Here is a 16,243-nt window from a genome sequence, read left to right as displayed (position 1 = left end):
AAGCGTTGGCGTACTAAACACATTCCCGAAAGCAAAGAAGCAACGCGGCGGTGGGGACCGGAGAATAGGCACCGGGAGGACGGCAAGGAAGAGAAATTTATGGGCTCCCGCAAGGCGCACTGCCCGTGCCATCCGAGCTGGCCGCTGCCTGCGGCTGGGAGCGGGAGCCTGCGATGGTCGCCGGCTTCTGGGAAGCGTTCGAACCTCGGAGGCATTGGGAGCTTGGGACGCGAAGACAGCCGTGGACCTGGAGAGGAGGACTCTTGGAGGGAGAGAGGGGTCAGAGCGAGCACGGTGGACGCAGGGACGAGAAGAGACGACAGAGGAGACTGAACTGGAGTGTCTTGCCCGGCGGGGCAAGACACTCCAGCGCAAGGACACTCCAAGACACGGGGTGGCGCAGTGGTAAGACGCCCGACTACTGTGCCGGAGTTCCCGGGTTCGAACCCGACCTCGGCGGCTGCGTTTCGATGGAGGCGGAACGAAGTGGCGTGCGTGTGCTGTGAGATGTCAGCGCACGTTAAAGATTCCCAGGTGGTCGATATTACTCCGTAGCCCTCCACTACGGCTCCCCTTTCTCTCTTTCCACTTTCACTCCCACCTTCCTCCCTTCCCTTACGGCGTGGTTCAGGTGTCCACAGAGCAAGTGTGACAGATACTGCGCCTTTCCCTTCCTGTGAACCAACCAACTGGAGTGTCGTGCGAAGAAGCCGCGCTCCGAGTGATACGTACGAAATGCGCGCAATTTGTAAATAAATGATAATAATCAGGAAATGCCAAGTGTGGTCGAGCTTCGTCGGAGAATGCCAGAGGGGCGGAGCAAGGGACCTGCCTTACTCCTCCTCTCTCTCTTTCTTTCCCCCTCTCTGCTGTTGCGCTGGGCGTGCCATGGTTGCTGTTGGGCGTGCCATGGTTGCAGTAAAATTTTCGATGGAGGCGAAACGAAGAGGCGTCCGTGTGCTGTGCGATGTCAGCGCACGTTAAAGATCCCCGGGTGGTCGAAATTACTCCTAGCCCTCCACTACGGCTCCTCTTGCTTCCTTTCCACTTTCATTCCCACCTTCCTTCCTTCCCTTATTGCGCGGCTGAGGTGCCCGCAGAAAACAAGTGAGACAGTTACCGCGCCTTTCCCTTCCTATAAATCAGTCTTTTTTGCAGTAAAACTGCAATGACGTCACATGAATAAGCTCTATACCAAATTTACACAGTAATCAAGGCATAAATTGCTACACGTTTGCTATTATCTTAGTCGCCAATGGCGAGACCTTTGTTTACACTTGGTCCGTAATATAAAAGCAGTCGAAAGTTTTGAAATACTTATTCCACATTGAACCGATTAAAAATCTGGACTATGCTCAATGGACTGATATTTTCAAAGCTAAATTGTTGCATATGCGAGCTCGTAACATTCAACGCCGGAAATAACCTGCGATGAATCCCAGAGTAGAAAAGAAGATATTCCCTAAAAATATATTTGTACACAGTTGTGGCATGCCGACGAAGCAAGCCGAGGAAATGACCACTATGCGTCTCTCTTAAATGTGTGTTAGGTACGTTGTATAAGCCTTCATTTTATTCATCTACTCACCCTCACGTCGACATGCATATCACAGTGCTATGGTACAATACATCGGTAGATGGGCTGTTCACAGGCATAAGGCGGACAGCACCTGCGAAATGTGCACTGAAAAGATATTCCATGCATCCGTTAGCACACCTACAAAAATAAGCATATTATGCACATCAGCTACTCTGGTTAGTCGTTTCCTTCGAAGGCTACAGCGGCGAATGTTTAAGAGAACGACCCAAACATGTAATTTTATCAATCGCCACAACTGATATCTGCTTATCGATGGGGGAAGAAGCCATGCTTAAACCCCCCAAATTTTTTCACTTCTATATATTTCAGTTTTTTTCCGCTTATAGCCGGCTGGGCAATGGCGTCACCGGTAAGCTTGAACACCACTTCTCAAACTTGGTGCGTCCCAGTGCGTGTACGGTGTAACGCGCCGTTTGCGCTCGTCGCAACGCTAGGGAACTGCGCCATTTAGAGCATGAAGCTATAGCGTTTCACTCAAAAGGACCGTGGTTTTTATTTTTCTTTATTTCAATTTTTACACACCTAAACTTAGTATCACCAAACATTGGACCCCGCCGGGGTGGTGCAGTGGTAAGACGCCCGACTACTGTGCCGGAGTTCCTGGGATCGAATCCCGGCCTCGGCGGCTGCGTTTCGATGGAGGCGAAACGAAGTGGCGTCCGTGTGCTGTGCGATGTCAGCGCACGTTAAAGATCCCCAGGTGGTCGAAATTACTCCGTAGCCCTCCACTACGGCTCCTCTTTCTCTCTTTCCACTTTCATTCGCACCTCCCTCCCTTCCCTTACGGCGCGGTTCGGGTGTCCACAAAGCAAGTGTGACAGTTACTGCGCCTTTCCCTTCCTGTGAACCAATTTAACTTTAAACATTGGATTTCCATATTGTGAACATGTCTCTTTGTACCCTACTTTTGGTTGGTTGGTTGGTTCATAGGAAGGGAAAGGCGCAGTATCTGTCACACTTGCTCTGTGGACACCTGAACCGCGCCGTACGGGAAGGGATGAAGGTGGGAGTTAAAGTGGATAGAGAGAAAGGGGGGTCGTAGTGGAGGGCTACGGAGTAATTTCGACCACCTGGGGATCTTTAACGTGCGCTGACATCGCACAGCACACGGACGCTACTTTTGCAGTGTTTTATTTTTTGAATATTTCAACTAATTGATGAATTACCCATTTTAATATATCTTAATCCGTATTATTAAGCATTATGTTTTCATTGCGAACATTTTGCATCTTCTGATTTCAGATTATTGAAATTTTTATTTTTTATTATTTCTTTAAAAATATTGGCCAGTTAGTTACACTGTCTGAATATTCTTAACATCATTAAACATTGGATTTTTATTCTGAGCAATTTGACATCTGAAGCCCCCTGTTTGAATGTTTTGAATTTTTTAACTTTTTAATTGATCATTTATTTGCATTGATTTTATTATCTCACTACCGCCTATTATATGCCAATCAATCATCTATTGCTAGAAGCACAATTTATTATGATGCGATTTTTACGCCTCCCCTGATCAGTTCCGATACGCGGTGCCGGCAGCTCCTACAACTATACTCTGATGCCCATGGCGTTTCAACAGAAAGAGCTGTGTGAGCTAGTCATTAAAATTAAAATTGTATTTTGCTCATGTAGAGGAGCGGAGTCTTCACCTTCAGTTCCGAACAAGTCGCGAATGCCCTGTGCATCCTGGGTGCTTATTACGTAGCTCTTCAGACGCAGCTTCTCGGTGCTCCTAACCATATCCTATGTCAAAGCATAATGATGTCAAATTTACTTTCATTTAACTTTCTGCACCGTGGTACAGTATATTGCATGCCGTATTTTCAAGAGTAGCATTGCGTCGCAGTTAGTTTCTCCGCCATATTTTGAAAGGTTTACAGCACCCTACGACAAGTGCTCTCCTTATCTTACGTTGGTGCAAAGATTAAGCGTAGCTATATGTGCTCAACTCCATGGCTAAGAAATAAATCCTATTGCATGCCTATTTTTGGCGATGATGATACGATAATATACACGCGTAGTATACGCACAAACACATTCACAAAAGTGAAGTTGTGGAGATGTAGGTCAATACGTATAAGTACTATATTATTACTGGCCAAGAAATAAACCTATTTTGTAACTATCCATGAATGTATCCATTCTGTTTTTCTTTCTGTTTGTCCTGGCACAAAACAAAGTCAAGCGGAATAAAAATCTTGAATTTCGTACTTAGATCCATGGTTGATAGATGTCGTTGAAGAATTAGGTGTTGTGCACGTCTGATAATGAAAACTTGGCGTGCTCAGTACAGAGTTGCGGGAAAAATAAAAGGAGGCCCAAAAGGGAACATAAGTCCACACCACTCACTCGGAATCCAACGCCAACACAAAACTGCAGGTCATGATCGATCGTAGAAATTTCTCCCATCTTTTTCGGAGCTTCCGTAGGCTGAAGTAGGGGAAAAGGACAAAGAATGCACTTATTCGTTCGGAACTTCAATGTGGAGAGTGCACAATAATCACGCGTCCATAAACGTGTCTGTGTGCACTGTGATGGACAGCATTTTTTCTGTAACTACAAGCACTGCATGACTACAAGTTCGTGATGTGATCCTGCCTGAATCAAAAAAGGGCGCCAGGGTGGCATTCACGCTTTCTACCACTGCCATTAACAAACCGCGAAGGACATCCAGCCAAAGGCAGCATGAAAGGGAACAGACCTTGTCACGCCACGCATTCCGGTCTCTCACTATCTTCCTAACATCACATAATCATCTGCAGCGCCTCGAGGATGCCATCTAACCATCGCGTTCGCTGCCTACCCCTTCTCTGGCGACCCTCAACCTTTCCCAGCATCAAATCTTTCTCCAGCGACTTTTGCATACCTTAGCTGCTTCAATTACATTCGCACTCAAACTTATTACCTGTCAGTTTATTATTAGTATCAGGTTTTAAGTTTCCTTACTCTATATGCAAGCAATGATGTTGCCTTTCATACTACTGCTACCTGCACGTTCACTAATGTTTCAATTCTTTATTAACTTTTTTGTTGTCACAATGCATATCTGATCTAAGGAAGCCGAGGAGAGAACGGCTATAGGTGCCTCGCGTCAAGCATTATGAGAAGGCGGGCTATTTGGTGGGAGACCCACTTCTGCCAAGGGCCCAATTCCTGCTCTCAATTTGTCTTTGGACTCGGTTTCTCCGCCGCTTAAAGCGAGAGCTCGACTGTCGAGTACCGGGGGACTGCATCTGTTTGACCTTCAGCTAAGCATCACTGGCAAACTCACTTAGGCCGCAGAAACGCAAGCGTTAAATCGTTGGACAGACTATGTCAGCTACGATCGAACAGAACTAATTGTAGGTTTGAAATAATTATATATAATAGTTCGTCATTAAAATTAAAGTTTAAGCTACATCATCATGTCCATAGTTGTTCGATAGCATATGTCGTGCACGATTCCAGTGCACTAATTCAGGTCTTTGGTCACAATCAATTATTTGTTTCTTGCCATTAAAATGGTTAAAAATAGAAGGTCACACTATGTCATTGAAAATGCCCCAGCGAGTAGAATAAGAAACAAATGCAAGAGCTCACAAAACTATACAAATGCCGAAATATCTTTGGCTAACCCTGTTGGAACATATAACCCGATACCGATATTTCTTTCAGCTAGAGCACAGGCTTGTAGCAGATTTAAGTGTTCTGAAGGGTGCCGGCAGGCTGGTGGTAGTTCTGGATTCTTGAAGGTAAAGTATCTGGGTTGAGTGGTGGATGACAACTGAAATATGAAGGTAGAAGAGAAGAGCACTGAATAAAGGTGGTGGGTGGGTGGGCAATTTGACATCTCAAGCCTCAAGGTTCTGGCTCATTGAGTCGGTGGTGGGTGGGCTTGTAAATGGAGGGGGTCGAGGCTGCAGGCGTGCAGGTATTAGATCCTTGAGGATAGGTTGAGTAGCCCTGCTTTTGACACTTATAAATTATCATTGTCTCAAGCGTAAGGCATGGATCATGATTTATGTTACAATTAGTGCGCATTACATCAAAAGCAGCATCTTCATTTTTTTCTATATTTTGAACGGTTCTAGTAACGTGGCTGTAATGAGCATCAAATCATATGCTGTGTTTTGTCTTACATTGGTCGTATCTTCCACATCAGACTCTTGAAGCGCTCTTGTAACTGGTGCACATAAAATACCGAACATCGTAACTGCCCTGAAGAGCCTCATTGTAATTGTATTGGCACTTCCAGTGACAAAGTTAGCAAAACGCACCGCCATATAGCAAACTGCTCGAATCCAAATGGACAGACACGCAGAAAGCCGGTAAGCAAGCATATTCTATAAAAACGCGCAGTCCTCTGTGGCGTGAAAAAGCTTAGTTTGAAAGAAAGAAACATATGGCCCACTTGTTTCAACATATATAACGAGTCGTTTGAAGGAGAAAGCCTCACCACGCCGGCGAGAACTTAAGCTATTCTTTATTACTCAGAGTTTGGAAGGTTTGACGCAATTCAATTTCTGCAAGGTTTGAAGTTCATCAGATGAGTAATTGACCCTAGTAGCTTCAGTGAACTAGCGGCTATTCCTGCGGTTGAAGGAAAAAAAGCAACATTTTGCGACGTTCCGCTTCTGACGGCATAAAAAACGCATCATTTTTATTTCCCTTATTATTTTGACGAGACAGTAGCATCCGGTGTTACAAATCGAGCATAGTTCTTATATTGCCTAAGCACTTTACACATGGTATGAGCGGAGGTTCATGGTTGTTGTATAGAGGCGTTGATGCAGCACTCCTGAGTTAAGATTCCGGAAAGGTATTGGGTTAGCATGATCTAAACATTTTGACATTGCCAGAATGTGACAGTGCGGTCAAGGCGGCCATTAATATTTGCAGCGTGTGTAAACGGAGTTCATCGGGCTACTGCGGATGTAGGAGTCATCAAGGCAAGAACAAATTTCGGAGCCTTATTTGGTCTTGGTTTGAAAAGCAACGAAACAGTGATCGGCCCAGTTTACGTACCGATCAATATATCATTTAATACGTACCACAGCGTCAGATGCAAACTGATGCTCTATATGATAAGCAAAAAATGTCCCGATAGAGATAACAAAAAAAAGGAATTAAATTCGTCCATGTCAGGACCTCTGATCAGCACTAGTCGTCGCATATATTATGAGCTGGAGGCGTGTAAAATTAGGCGCCGTGGGGGCACACGGCGTCGTTTTGTACGATCTGCGCCATCAGTCGATGAATGGAGGTATCCCAGTGCCGTCTTCAGTAAAAAAGCACTTGTCTAGGCCTGTATCCGATATTGGAGAGTGCTGGCCTGCAGACTTCTTCAAGGAGCGCTGGTGGGCCGCAGCAGAGCACCATAGAGTCCGAGCGGGGTGCATAAAGGTGCGCCGCGATGATGTGACGATTCAGTGGACCTCGAATGAAGCCCGGTGACCGTTGCAGTGAAGGTAATTCACTTAGCACGTGGCAAATCCTGTGAATGAAGACAAGGGAAAAACGTTTTATAACGTAGTAAACATTGCTACTGCCGCCTGCCGTGGGTGATCAGTGGTAAGGGCACACGAATGTCAAACGCAAGGACACGGGAACAAGTACAGATAGCAATGGCCGCTTTACTAACGAGGCGAGAATTAAGGCGCCCGTTCACTGTGGTCGTCACTTTGCGTTAAAAAACCCCGGGTGGTTGGAATTGTCGCAAGCCCTCCACTACGGCGTTGCTAAGGTAGTCTAAGTCGCTTTAGAACATTAACGTCTGCCAACCAAAAAATCGCCGCTTTGGAACTTCAGCGTTTCGCTTCCTCTCCTGCCTCTCCTTCTCTACGAAAAGGAAAGAGAACTAACGTGCTTTTGAATTTGGTGTTGTTCACTGCCAACAGATGTCGCCCAGCCTTCCCGTCCTTTTCGGTGGCTGAAAAGTGGTTTTTCTTTACTTGACCACACCGCGACCTTTGCTATCCATGCGAAGTGCAGACAGCGCCGCCGTGCCGTGAGCATTCCTAGCAAAGTAAATGACTTGATTTAACATGAATTTCAGCTTTCCTGTCGTTTAATGGTTCCTTTGTTGCGTCCTAAGTTAAGCAATACGAAACATAATAAAGCTATGAAGGAACCTTTACAGTTCCCCTACCGGGCTTTTAGTGGAGTCATGCAATAGGTTGAGCCCGTACTATTTGCCTAGAAATATTGCAAAACCTTGAAAAACACCGCTTATTCATATTATTCAAGATACATATATGCATGTGTGTGTATATATATATATATATATATATATAGCATAAGTAAATAGACGTACTTGGTTACTAGAGGTTACATACAAGTGAAAAATTGCTTCATACTGTTTCCAAGTTTATGTGTAGTCGACGTTTCGGCAGGAGCCAGAAAGGCAGGGCTCCTGCCGAAACGTCGACTACAAATAAACTTGGAAACAGTATGAAGCAATTTTTCACTTGTATATATATATATATATATATATATATATATATATATATATATATATATATATATATATATATATATATATATATATATATATATATATATGCATCAAAGCAGCAAACAACTCCTTTCCTCCTAGCTGTACGTGTGCTGTTTACATATGTTGCGCTACGTTTATGTGGTCATAAAAAACCATAAATGACTCTGTTCTTGCTTCTAGTAGGTTGGTGTGAGATGTGTTGTAGATATAAAATGAAATAACGTCAAATAAAAATACTATTCCGCAGCCTTAAAGTGTTATTTCTTATTGAAAAGCCGGAATCTGTCAATCTTAAGGATTGACAGAGGATTGAATTTTAAGGATCAATCTTAAGCGACATTTGCACGGAGACGAAGTCTATGTCTGGCCGACTGCTGCAAATTAAACATCGAATATTAGGTGACAAGCTCAATGACCTCGCGACAACAAGTGGGAGGAACAAAGAACATGCAAGGAAGGTCTTCTTAGAACACAGTTATTGCCATGCGTTATTTGCATTGAAGAACCTGCCAGTCGTGTTTCTCGCGGTAGTTAATATGTCCGCGCTATTGAGGAAACGTCGTGCTACCATTATCTTCTTTAATGTACCAAGCGACTCCATGCAAGTACAGATGCACGTAGAAACGATCAAAGCGGTGACCTGAAACGCGATGAGTGCAGCCTAGCGTACTGATCCAGCTCGCGGTGGGCGATGATGTCCTGTTCGCCGTGGTTGACGTCGATCATGTGAAAGCACGTCTCGTCGCTGTCGTCCGTGAATACGTTGCGCAGCAGCTGCAGCATAGGCGTTACCCCACTTCCGGCAGCGATCAAGCCCACTTTGGAAGCGGGAGGCAGGCGTTCGCCGTCGGCCGTAACGAAGGTGCCGTGGCCAACGTACACGAATTTGTATCGGGGACCATGTATCTGTATCGAAGAACAGCACACCTTCAGTTAACCATGACTACATCATTGCGTTTCGGCAGGTTGTTTGTCAATGACGATCAACTTATGGTCGAAAACGTTACTAAATTTCTGGAGCGACTTCTACAGTTGTCTCAATGAAGTTAATGCATGCGTAATTCACAGGTGCAAATTAAACAAGAAGATTACTCAAGATGAATGTTAATCTGATTATATGTTATACGTGTATGCTCAGGAAAGGTAATTTCGCGACAAGTGCAGTTTTTCAGCGTTAGATTGCTCGCATCTGTATTACGTCGCAGCTGTGTATGAATAAACAGAACAAGTCGCCGTCCTCTAATACCCCTATTACTTTTGCCAGACTTCCCAATATTATCTGATACATTGTATTTTCCTATTAACAAGCTAGAAAATTTTAAAAGAGCACAGAAAACAACGTCCACAAAATACGTTCGTAAAATCGGGCTTTAATGCTTTTATGTTTTTTTCTTGCCGCTGCCTTCCGTCGTTAGCCGAACGCGGATCTATGCGCGTAGGATTCAAAGCGGTACAGAAAAACGAATTGAAATTCTTTGAGGCCCGTATGAGCAAGTGTGAGCAAACACACACTGAAAACATTTTCCGTAAATGCTGGAAACTGCAGTGGCCTAATCAGTTGTGAGCACGCTGCCTAAAGCCAACAATGTAAACTGCCCATCCAGGAATGAAGTCGTTTCGAAATTTTACTTCGAAACCCGTTCGCCATGTCACTTTCGTTCGCCATGTCACTAAACACTACAACCGGGGTTTCAAAAATTCTGTTTGCTCTTCAGCACGTTGATCCAGCGCTCTAGGCAATAATGTCCCTGTGGCCTCGACACATACTCTGTAGTGTAGGTTGCGTGACATGCAATTGATAAGAGGTTACAGAATTATTTTCACTCCCAAATATAGGCAGCAGCAAATCTGGGCAGCAGGGCTCTAGAAAGATAACACATCTGCATTCCTGCTATGGCTTATTTACAGGTGCAATGGCTGCCGCATTCTCTTCCCGTAAATGATCGATCAAAGTATCACAATTGGCAATCTTCGACACGTTTGCCCTCACATTTATCGCGACTGTAGATATGATTTACTGGTGACATGTACAGTCTTTCTTTTTTTTTAGTCACTTCTGAAGTCCTCGGGAAGGCCTCCTGACGTCACAACCTCGGGAGGGAACAGCAGTTTACGTTAGGTAGCGAAGTACTGGAAGTAGTAGGCGAATATTTCTATTTAGGACAGGTAGTAACCGCAAATCCGGACCATGAAAAGGAAATAACAAGAAGAATAAAATTGGGATGGAGCGCATTTGGCAAGCACTCGCAGATTATGGCTGCAGCTTACCGGTATCGCTCAAGAGGAAAGTATACAACAGTTGCATCTTGCCTGTACTCACCTATGGGGCTGAAACGTGGAGGCTAACAAATAGGGTTTTAAATAAGTTCAGGACAACCCAGAGGGCTATGGAACGAAACACGGTAGGGCTAATAAGAGATAAGAAGCGGGCAGAGTGGGTCAGAGAAATAACTCAAGTTACCGACATTCAAGCGGGAATTAAGAAGAATAAATGGACATGGACAGAACATGTAGTGCGAAGAGACGATAACCGATGGTCGCATAGGGTAGCAAACTTGATTCCAAGGGAAGGAAAGCGTACCAGGGGGTGGCAGAAAGTTAGGTGGCCGGATAAGGTTAAGAAGTTCGCAGGGGTCGAGTGGATGCAGCTAGCACAGAACCGGGTTAATTGGAAAAATATGGGAGAGGCCTTCGCCCTGCAGTGGGCATAGTCAGGCTGCTGCTGCTGCTGCTGCTGCTGCTGCTGCTGCTGCTGCTGCTGCTGCTGCTGCTGCTGCTGCTGCTGCTGCTGCTGCTGCTGCTGCTGCTGCTGCTGCTGCTGCTGCTGCTGCTGCTGCTGCTGCTGCTGCTGCTGCTGCTGCTGCTGCTGCTGCTGCTGCTGCTGCTGCTGCTGCTGCTGCTGCTGCTGCTGCTGCTGCTGCTGCTGCTGCTGCTGCTGCTGCTGCTGCTGCTGCTGCTGCTGCTGCTGCTGCTGCTGCTGCTGCTGCTGCTGCTGCTGCTGCTGCTGCTGCTGCTGCTGCTGCTGCTGCTGCTGCTGCTGCTGCTGCTGCTGCTGCTGCTGCTGCTGCTGCTGCTGCTGCTGCTGCTGCTGCTGCTGCTGCTGCTGCTGCTGCTGCTGCTGCTGCTGCTGCTGCTGCTGCTGCTGCTGCTGCTGCTGCTGCTGCTGCTGCTGCTGCTGCTGCTGCTGCTGCTGCTGCTGCTGCTGCTGCTGCTGCTGCTGCTGCTGCTGCTGCTGCTGCTGCTGCTGCTGCTGCTGCTGCTGCTGCTGCTGCTGCTGCTGCTGCTGCTGCTGCTGCTGCTGCTGCTGCTGCTGCTGCTGCTGCTGCTGCTGCTGCTGCTGCTGCTGCTGCTGCTGCTGCTGCTGCTGCTGCTGCTGCTGCTGCTGCTGCTGCTGCTGCTGCTGCTGCTGCTGCTGCTGCTGCTGCTGCTGCTGCTGCTGCTGCTGCTGCTGCTGCTGCTGCTGCTGCTGCTGCTGCTGCTGCTGCTGCTGCTGCTGCTGCTGCTGCTGCTGCTGCTGCTGCTGCTGCTGCTGCTGCTGCTGCTGCTGCTGCTGCTGCTGCTGCTGCTGCTGCTGCTGCTGCTGCTGCTGCTGCTGCTGCTGCTGCTGCTGCTGCTGCTGCTGCTGCTGCTGCTGCTGCTGCTGCTGCTGCTGCTGCTGCTGCTGCTGCTGCTGCTGCTGCTGCTGCTGCTGCTGCTGCTGCTGCTGCTGCTGCTGCTGCTGCTGCTGCTGCTGCTGCTGCTGCTGCTGCTGCTGCTGCTGCTGCTGCTGCTGCTGCTGCTGCTGCTGCTGCTGCTGCTGCTGCTGCTGCTGCTGCTGCTGCTGCTGCTGCTGCTGCTGCTGCTGCTGCTGCTGCTGCTGCTGCTGCTGCTGCTGCTGCTGCTGCTGCTGCTGCTGCTGCTGCTGCTGCTGCTGCTGCTGCTGCTGCTGCTGCTGCTGCTGCTGCTGCTGCTGCTGCTGCTGCTGCTGCTGCTGCTGCTGCTGCTGCTGCTGCTGCTGCTGCTGCTGCTGCTGCTGCTGCTGCTGCTGCTGCTGCTGCTGCTGCTGCTGCTGCTGCTGCTGCTGCTGCTGCTGCTGCTGCTGCTGCTGCTGCTGCTGCTGCTGCTGCTGCTGCTGCTGCTGCTGCTGCTGCTGCTGCTGCTGCTGCTGCTGCTGCTGCTGCTGCTGCTGCTGCTGCTGCTGCTGCTGCTGCTGCTGCTGCTGCTGCTGCTGCTGCTGCTGCTGCTGCTGCTGCTGCTGCTGCTGCTGCTGCTGCTGCTGCTGCTGCTGCTGCTGCTGCTGCTGCTGCTGCTGCTGCTGCTGCTGCTGCTGCTGCTGCTGCTGCTGCTGCTGCTGCTGCTGCTGCTGCTGCTGCTGCTGCTGCTGCTGCTGCTGCTGCTGCTGCTGCTGCTGCTGCTGCTGCTGCTGCTGCTGCTGCTGCTGCTGCTGCTGCTGCTGCTGCTGCTGCTGCTGCTGCTGCTGCTGCTGCTGCTGCTGCTGCTGCTGCTGCTGCTGCTGCTGCTGCTGCTGCTGCTGCTGCTGCTGCTGCTGCTGCTGCTGCTGCTGCTGCTGCTGCTGCTGCTGCTGCTGCTGCTGCTGCTGCTGCTGCTGCTGCTGCTGCTGCTGCTGCTGCTGCTGCTGCTGCTGCTGCTGCTGCTGCTGCTGCTGCTGCTGCTGCTGCTGCTGCTGCTGCTGCTGCTGCTGCTGCTGCTGCTGCTGCTGCTGCTGCTGCTGCTGCTGCTGCTGCTGCTGCTGCTGCTGCTGCTGCTGCTGCTGCTGCTGCTGCTGCTGCTGCTGCTGCTGCTGCTGCTGCTGCTGCTGCTGCTGCTGCTGCTGCTGCTGCTGCTGCTGCTGCTGCTGCTGCTGCTGCTGCTGCTGCTGCTGCTGCTGCTGCTGCTGCTGCTGCTGCTGCTGCTGCTGCTGCTGCTGCTGCTGCTGCTGCTGCTGCTGCTGCTGCTGCTGCTGCTGCTGCTGCTGCTGCTGCTGCTGCTGCTGCTGCTGCTGCTGCTGCTGCTGCTGCTGCTGCTGCTGCTGCTGCTGCTGCTGCTGCTGCTGCTGCTGCTGCTGCTGCTGCTGCTGCTGCTGCTGCTGCTGCTGCTGCTGCTGCTGCTGCTGCTGCTGCTGCTGCTGCTGCTGCTGCTGCTGCTGCTGCTGCTGCTGCTGCTGCTGCTGCTGCTGCTGCTGCTGCTGCTGCTGCTGCTGCTGCTGCTGCTGCTGCTGCTGCTGCTGCTGCTGCTGCTGCTGCTGCTGCTGCTGCTGCTGCTGCTGCTGCTGCTGCTGCTGCTGCTGCTGCTGCTGCTGCTGCTGCTGCTGCTGCTGCTGCTGCTGCTGCTGCTGCTGCTGCTGCTGCTGCTGATGATGATGATGATGATGATGATGATGATGATGATGATGATGATGAAGGCGAAAGTCATTTAGGCTGCTGTATTAACCGAACTGTCAGTCTTGCTTAATCTGCGCTCACAGAGCAGCAAGAAAAATGTCGTAATTCTTATTCTTTTTTTCACGCAAAAAAGAAAGAAGATAGCCGGGGTTTAGATTATGCCTAATCCAGCTCTATGATGCGAAAGTGTGGCTTTGTCAGCACCTGCAGATTATAAATTTTCACTCATCCCTCGCGCGCAAGAAAGAAGCTGTCTCTGTTTTTGGCCCAAATGACAGCGTAGGTTGTTTTTGCTAGAGTTTATTTTGTGTCACCACAGCGTGCACAGTTGAGACAAACACCTGTGCTAAGCATGGCCCGAAAAAAGCAATAATTTTGAGACTTGACAAGCTGAACTTCCTGCAACAAAAGTATTGCAAGCCTACAAAACAAGTAAAATGAAACCAATTAGAAATGGTCTCTTTCGCCCTCAATCATGAAATGAGACCAACCTGAACTTTGTCTCCCGGCTGGAGGGTGTTCAGGAATTGGGACATGCGGCCTCCTTTGGGATGCTTCAGAGACGCACCTTGCTTGTAGACTTTTACGATAAGGGCAAAACTACCGAGCTTGTCGCAGCGGGTCACGGGAGTGTAGGCCCTCTCTAGCAGATTGTCGCCAGTTTTGGTTCGCACAAGGATGTGTTCGCCGACGCGGACACCTAGTTTCTGCGACACCAAAACACGTGGAAAAGCTGTGAGAATCAGAGGTGGCTAATGCTCGAGCAATTTTTGTGCAACGCCGCCCTTTCGCATTACGATATTAACTGCATGACAAAAGACTTTTCCTTTGTCCCTCTCATTAATCCATTGTTTGCTATCTGCGACTTCTCCTTTGTCCCTCTGACTAACCCATCGCTTGGTATCTGCGACCATCTTAAGCTAGGAAATTCCCAATGCCATCCATTCTCCTTTCCCACTAGCTTTCCTTGCTACTCTTCCATTCCATTTTCTTGAGAAGGTGTCAGCCTAAACATTGCATGCCAAGCCTATCCCATTTGTTCTTGCATTCAACTGCTGCAGTGATTATGAAAGGTGGGGTGCAATTTTGAATATCCGCCAAACTTGGTGTATCCGCCAAGACAGGTCAAGCGATAGGCCTGATCTGGCAATAACGCACAGTTCTGCAGGGTAAACGCAGGCAGGTTCACATCAGACTTTAGCTTCTCGGAGAGCGCGCGAGTGAGAAAGGAAGAGCGTCTACTGTGTTTGTTGATGCCGACATCGGTGAGACTCGACCGCTTGCTGCACTTCTGGAGATAGGCAATGCAAAGTGTCTTGGGTGTGGGAGCAGCGAGCGGTATGGTGTTGGGAGGAGTTTATTTCCTTCTAGAGGTATGCATAACGTCTCTATACTGTGGTTCAGAAGCTGTTTGCAGCACCTCGAAAAGTAAGAGTGACCGATGCCAATGAGGATGCTGCGCACTACATTATTGCGCTCGTAATCTTCTGTGCCGTCGTCAGCGATAGGCGCGTAGGATCACAGTCATGCAGTGCGTGCTATCCTAATTGGGCTCAGATCGCTCTTACATCTTATAGTGCTGCAACCAGCTTGTGAAACAGAGTATAGCTACATCGTTTCTTCATTAGCCACCGGATTACTGCGGATGCTGCAGGGTTTTGTGTAGAATTTATCGGCAATTTTAACTACAATATCAGCATTGGTAACAACATTGCCGTCCTTGTCTCTGAGTGCATGAACGGGATACTTTTCTAAATTCTGTTTAATTTCAATCATTTTTGGCTACCCGCATTTTTAGGGCACCGATCGATTCTCTTGATATCATATTTCTTTATGTCTTTTGCCTTACCCTTATAGATAATTTTTCTCACTCCTTCTAGCGCTATGTTATCCACTAGAAGTTGGAACGTCAGTTTTAAGCGTGTGACAACTATGGAAGTAGTAAGATACTGTCGAAAACATTTTCATAGGAATGGCTTAATTTTACGATGTCGAATGAAATCGCCCTTTTAAAGTTTGTCCTGCACACGCACTCCATTGCAACACAGCCAAACAACAGATTGCTACAAAACGGTAAAGTGGAGAGCCAAAAATTAGGAGTGCCCTTAATGACGTTCTGCGTATATACCTACTGTTATGGGACAATCATATGGCATGGGCTAAATAATTTTTATGAATAACTTCTCAATGAAAAAATTCTCTTGTTAATAAATGCTAGGAATGGCGCTGCTGATACGCCAAATTTCTCTTTAAAATTAGCTCACCTAGCTCCAACGACTTTCTATAGCCTAAAGCAGTATCAGCTCACCTGCCGGGCGTGGTGCAGACTGAAGTGAAGCAGTATCACGTTGTGGTTGAGAGACTCTCGACGTTTGAGGGCGACGGTGTACGCGCATGCTGGGTCAGCTAGCAGTACGTCGGGGGCGCGCAGCCTACGCAACTTGCGCGTTATGAGGACTGCCGCCAGGACACCGACCGTGACGGTGAGAATGGCTGCCAGAATCGGTGGCCGCCGAAGATTCAGACGTGAGGAGGACATCGCCGATGAGCGCCTCGTATTCTTTTCCTTCTTCTTCTACCTCTACTTTCTCGCCGTGGCTGTTGCCTACGGGGATAAAGAAAAAACAGTACAGGGCAAGCCAGCATGCGTAAGACCGGCCTACACAACAGCACAGCGACAAAACAGCACAGAGGGAAAACACCACAGCGACAATCCAACACAACATCATGGCGATAGCACGGCACATGAGAAAAAGCAGTGCACGCTGGCTCTATATGTGTACAGAAAAAAAAAAAGCGTCAATT

The 16,243-nt window shown here is 48.5% G+C and overlaps 1 protein-coding gene across 1 annotated transcript; it reads right to left on the bottom strand.

Annotated features, from left to right (window-relative positions):
- Nucleotides 1–6,862: 6,862 nt before the first annotated feature.
- LOC146207945 (NADH-cytochrome b5 reductase 1-like) lies at nt 6,863–15,977 on the bottom strand. The gene is made up of 4 exons (XM_084577837.1): nt 15,747–15,977; nt 13,930–14,145; nt 8,719–8,984; nt 6,863–7,076 (listed from the first exon to the last, which is right to left on the bottom strand). Exons 1-4 carry the CDS (start codon nt 15,975–15,977, stop codon nt 6,863–6,865), a joined length of 927 nt encoding a protein of 308 aa, XP_084433963.1.
- Nucleotides 15,978–16,243: the final 266 nt, after the last annotated feature.

The sequence above is a fragment of the Amblyomma maculatum genome, chromosome 1, assembly GCF_055883805.1.
Source record: "Amblyomma maculatum isolate TAMU_Amacu chromosome 1, ASM5588380v1, whole genome shotgun sequence".
Classification (NCBI taxonomy): Eukaryota; Metazoa; Arthropoda; class Arachnida; order Ixodida; family Ixodidae; genus Amblyomma; species Amblyomma maculatum.
This window is presented reverse-complemented; position numbering and strand designations above follow the sequence as displayed.

What these genes read in the sequence shown, in the direction of transcription:
- LOC146207945 (XM_084577837.1), bottom strand. Translation starts at nt 15,977, where the DNA reads ATGTCCTCCTCACGTCTGAATCTTCGGCGGCCACCGATTCTGGCAGCC. An exon ending in GTCTGCACCACGCCCGGCAG is followed by an intron (nt 14,146 to 15,746) that starts GTGAGCTGATAC and finishes TTGGTGTCGCAG; the next exon opens with AAACTAGGTGTCCGCGTCGG. An exon ending in CTGCACTCATCGCGTTTCAG is followed by an intron (nt 7,077 to 8,718) that starts GTCACCGCTTTG and finishes CTTCATTCACAG; the next exon opens with GATTTGCCACGTGCTAAGTG.